We start from the raw sequence: 5,281 nt of genomic DNA on the forward strand, positions 1-5,281 counted from the left end.
CAATTTGGGGGCTCGTCCGGGATCTCTGTCGCCCCCTACTGGAGCCACTGCCACACACCAAGTGGGAAGACGCGTCCCGCTGAGTTCAGCGGTCTCGCTGGTCGTGGTTGGGGGTCCTGGGGGAGGCCGACTAAGAGACCCGAAGGCAAGACAGATCTTCAGTGAACCAGGAACGAAAAGGGGAGTGCGCGCTGGACCTGGTGGAACTCCGAGCTCGGATCAAGCACACGAAAATTGGGCTTACAGTAGTGTGCTTGTTGGTCCTTTTACACCAATCCCTAAAAAAAGCAGTGACGGGTGAGTACCGCTGAAGGGATAATGGTGGGTGGACATCTTTGACCTGAGACTTGGATGATTGATGTATGTCTGAGAGGTGCTATATTGTGCCAAGTGAGTGTGGAGTTCTTTTATCTGCGTTTCCGGCTACCGCGAGGGACCCGGCCAGGGACGGAACGAAGCGATTGTTAGTTTAAACGGTTGTGTGATAAGTCTCAAAGGAAGATAGGATGGGATCCAGGCCTGGTAAACTAAAGAACTCTAGGAGGGTTCAGGAAGACATCCCCCGTGATAGCCCGTTGGGGTTGATGTTGGAACACTGGACTGACGAGTCTAGTACAAGGAATAAGAGTAAAAAGAAAATGATTAATTATTGTTGTTCTGTATGGACTAAAGAACCAATCCTGCCACCTGAGGTCCTTTGGCCCCAGTTTGGGGCCGTTGAGGACTGGGTTCGTCAGGAATTGAATATTTATGTAAACAACAAAGAACCTTTTAGCCAAGAAGAATCAGATTATGCAGCTTGTTGGGTGCTTCTGAATATACCACCACCGTATACCCTGACTGCCCCTCCTCTCCTTGAGCCTCCCCAGGAAGGGAAACAGGAGGGGGAGGGGTCAAGTGAAAGGGAGGACCAGGCAAAAGGGATTAGAGGCAAAGGAGGAGGTGAAGGTGAAGGTGAACTAGTGATACAGATTAAATATGCTGCTGATGGATTTATCTATCTGGTAGAAGGTGGCAGTGGGAGGGGAATAACTGCATTCCCAATGGGAGGACGACATCCCACACAGTCTTCCCCCTCCAGTGCTACTGCTGGCTGTTTCTGGTGTGGGAAAGTGGGACATTTCAAACGAGACTGTCCGGAACGAAGAGAAACGCAGGAGGTAAATGTCCCGCCAAAAACCCTTGATAAAATTGAAGATGAAACCCGAAGAGGGCACGGGAGCTTTAAGAAGTTCCCTCAGCACCATCCCAGAGGGAGGCGAAACAAATAAAAAAAAAAAAGAGGTAGAATTTCCCCAGCCCCCAGAAACTTTACAAGTAGGTAATTACAGGCTGGTGTGATTTAAAAGTAAATAGGGTTTAAAGATAAGAATATATAGTTCCCATTGGGATAGGTTCAAACCCTGAAAGAGAAGAGTTAGAATAATGAAATGGGATAGAGATTATTATGTGGTATTATAATTTATTCAAATTTTAGAGTCCACAAATTAATCTATCACCTCTGGGTGAAGTAGGGAGAGTTTGTTTTAGAGTTGTTTTAATTCTAGAAAGTCTTTAAAATCATATGTGAATAAGAACTTAATGTTGGGAAAATTAAGAAGGGACATATTATTTAGAGCACAGAGGTGAAATACCTCTTTGAAAATAAGAGGAACTTGGTGGACTGAGTTTCAAATATTGCCCACCACAAGAAGTCATTGAAATAACCACAAAAAGAGCTTGTGGTTTTAGATTTGCCTGCTTGAAAATATATAAGTAAAAGGAGAAAAGCATTTCAGACTTTCACTTCCCTTTTCCCTCTGCAGCGATCTGCAGACAAGAAAAGGTTTAAGAAAGGGGGGGAGTGGAATTTAGAGAATAATCAGGTATCTGGATTCTTCTCCCCTTGCTATGCAAGGAAAAAGGGGTCTTTGGTAAATTAGGTTGAGAACGTACATGGCAGAAGGTGTGGAGGTGTTGGGATAGAGAAAAGTGGTACTTGATGGTATTGTGGAATATTGAATACAGAGGGGTGTGTGTGGTTCTTCCATTCACCCTGAGTTGAGAGGACGGTTGGAAGAAAGGGGGAGGCTGAAATGAAGGTATAAGAGATTAGAACCTTCTACTGGTGGGACCGTAGAGGGAATTGGAAGGGAAGATGAGAAAAGAAGATGAGGGGATAGAGAGGGTCCTTTTTCCCCTTGAGGGGAGAAATACAATGAGCTGTTAGACGTTAAAGTTTTTCCTCTGTTACAAGGGCATGTTTAAATTGTATCTGGGGAAGGGGAGAATAATTTAAGTGAGCACATTGAGAAGAAATAATTAAAATTGGGTTGAAGTGACAAGAAGAATTGTAGACCTGAAAGAGTTAAAATCAGAGATTTTATATTGAGTGCATGTTTATGACTTTTAACTGTTTTTAGCAGCCTGATAGAGGCTGGATTATCTTTAATTATAGGTCAGTTTTTAAATAGTCCTTCTCTCTTTGGAGGAGATAAAGAGTTAAGGCTAAGGGCTCCCTTGGTCTTGCAAAAGGAACTACTTCTATATTTAATAATAGACCTCATGGGCCCTGAAGTGTATGGTCCCCTCCTGGTTCCCAACGTCCCAGGAGATTTTTAATAATACAGTGTGTTAAGCCTTCCTTTGTGGTTGGCATAGCCCTCCTGCAAGGCCTGGAGGGGATATATGTACTTGTTATTAGGACCAAGGTGTGTCAAATGTCATGCAGAAAAGAGCTCTTAAAAAGAAAGGAATAACAGACTTTACAAGATTATAGTTTTTCCCCCGACGGGAGAAAAACAGCCAAAAGATATTCTCTCTGTGTAAAATAATCACGAAACAGGTTCCTGTTTTACAGAGGCAGGCAGGAAAGGTTAAAAATAGGCAAAATTTAAAAGCTGTTGCGGTTTCTGTCTGCTAGAAGAAAATCATGAAAAGGAAGAAGGGGGGGAGTTCTCCTCCTCCTCCCAAATCAAGTTTATAAAGCCTCTTGAATATATTTTTGCAGTAATGAGAATGCGTGTCCAAGTATGTTTCTAAAGAAGATAAAACAATAAGCTTTGCTTATGAAAAAGTGATTAGTTTAAAGAAGAGAAATAATTATAACGATGAGAATCTTCTTTTCCTTTTAAAATCTAAGGAGGGGCACTAGTAGTGAGTGCCCCGCATCAAGTGCAAGCGATTCTTACCCAGGGGGTGGGTAAGTGGTTCAAAAATTTAAGAATTTTGAAATATAAGACAGTATTAATTAAAGGGGGATGGTTTGATATTAACAGGCTCTTGCACCAATCCTGCTGCCTTCCTGTGAAGGGGAAGGAGAGTAGGGCAACTGAAATATGCCTGTATTGAAAGAAATTTAACAAAGAGAGGGGTCCAATGGGAGGGGGGAGCCGGAGTTAACACCATTCCAGTCTATTCAGATGGACTACACTGGACTGCCCCAGATGGTGGGGTTGAAGTATTTGTTGGTCTTGGTTGACCATCTGACAGGCTGAGTAGGCACCCAGCCTCGTCAGAAAGGGTTGGGCCGGCCAATCAAACCATAAAAGAAACATCTGGCTAGATTGGTATGTGAAACCAAGATGTCATGGGCCCTCTTGCGAGTAAGTACGGCTCTCAGAAAAGACATTGGGATGTTTCCCCCCCCCACTTTTGTTCTTAAATATTATAAGGGATTCCTTAAAGGGGAAGGACAGGGGAACCACCTCAGGTAAAAACAAAAGACTACACCCTGAGACAGTATCTATTTGGGTTGTCCTCATCTCTTTCTTCCCTTAGGAAGCGAGATCTCCTTGTCCAGTGACCCCCCCTGGATTTTGCTGTGCATCCCATTCAACCAGGAGATTGGGTCTTAATCAAGGCTTGGAGAGAAGCCAAGCTCCAACCTGACTGGGAAGGTCCCTTCCAGGTGGTGTCAAACACTAAAACAGCTGTAAGAACAAAGGAAAAGGGGTGGATCCATTACTCCATGGTACAAATTAGTCCTGCTCCTCAGCCAGAGAACCAGTGGACTAGCCGGAAACATCCCGAGGACCCTTTGAGGTGAACTCTTTCCAGATAAATCAATAAGAGTTCATGAATACCCTCCCCCTCTATAGTAGCGTTTCTCTGTACGTGGACGATCAGGAAAGTGATACACCAGAGGACAGATATCTCTTTTTAGTTTGTCCATGGCTGGAAGAGGAGGGAGGGAATACTTCAAAATGGGTGGACGAGTTGTGTCCACACTATCGGATTAAAATAAGAAAAAGGGAGGTGGAGTACGCACAAGCTTGGATAATAAAGAAACAAGGGAGAAACCCCTTAGGCCATTGGAGGCATGGGTGGTCTGAATGGTTCTTTTTGAGAAAATTAGAAGGAGAGCCTATCCAAGTGTGGGAGTTGAATAAGAGAAAGGCAGGGCAAGAGAGCAGTGCATGCACTGGAGGTTGGGGAGATCAGATAACCCTGCCAATTCCGAACTTTGAAGGATTCCATTCCGAGAACTGCTCATGGTGCACGCAAATTGGGTTGCATACGGGGAGCTCTTCGGAATCAGAATCAGAGTCGTCTCTTGACTCTTGGGACTTCGGCCCATATGTAGACTGGGAGGAATTGTCAGACACAGAGGAGGCACAAGAAGATTGGGGACCGGCTACGGCCTAGGAGTGGGAAAAGTCACAGTACCATTTCTAAGAACGTCCCTGAAACTAAGCTTGTAACTGGAAAAAAAAAAAAAAAAGGACGTTTATACCCTCCAGATCAGGGGACGGGATCGGTATCTCATGTTCAAGGAACTAAATGAAAGCCTAGAGCTCAAAGATGCACCAGAAGGGCCCCAACTGAGAGATAGCCCACCGAAGACCCGCAGACGAAGCGCGATGCCCCAGCCGGGCAATTGGAAAAAGCAGTTGCTAAAAGAGGCGGAAAAAGACTCCAAATAAACCAGCTTCCCCTTTGTTCCCCCCATATGGAAAGGGGATGGGCATCCACATTGGAGACAGGGGACCATTGTGGGTATTTTTGGTTTTAACAGTCTGGTGGGAGGGAGCATATTTGAAGTTTGTTGGAGGTTTGCGGGGTTCAAAGGTGAAGTAGATCCCAGACAGGGAAAGGGGGGGTTTGGAAGCCTGGAGATTGTGGGAATACAACAATAACGGGGGAGTAGAAAGACCTATATTTGTCCAAAAGATTAAAGAGATAGTGGAGAAGAAATCCTGGCGTTGTCTCATGTGTGTACCGGCCTGGGGCACCCCACAGGCAAGGTTATATCCAGAATTACCCCGAGGATGTAGTTGATAAACAGGGCTGGTCTGTATTC

General features: G+C 44.8%; 1 protein-coding gene across 1 annotated transcript in view; it reads right to left on the reverse strand.

Moving 5' to 3' along the window:
• The window catches only part of MEGF6 (multiple EGF-like-domains 6), a 279,570-nt gene that overhangs the window by 216,517 nt on the left and 57,772 nt on the right, over positions 1-5,281 (reverse strand). Inside the window, exon 4 of the mRNA XM_015405472.1 lies at positions 341-346. Within this exon, the coding sequence (XP_015260958.1) occupies positions 341-346 (6 nt within the window). The remainder of the gene's footprint in view (positions 1-340; positions 347-5,281) is intronic.

The sequence above is a fragment of the Gekko japonicus genome, unplaced genomic scaffold (assembly GCF_001447785.1).
Source record: "Gekko japonicus isolate JY-2015 unplaced genomic scaffold, Gekko_japonicus_V1.1 scaffold1889, whole genome shotgun sequence".
Classification (NCBI taxonomy): domain Eukaryota; kingdom Metazoa; phylum Chordata; class Lepidosauria; order Squamata; family Gekkonidae; genus Gekko; species Gekko japonicus.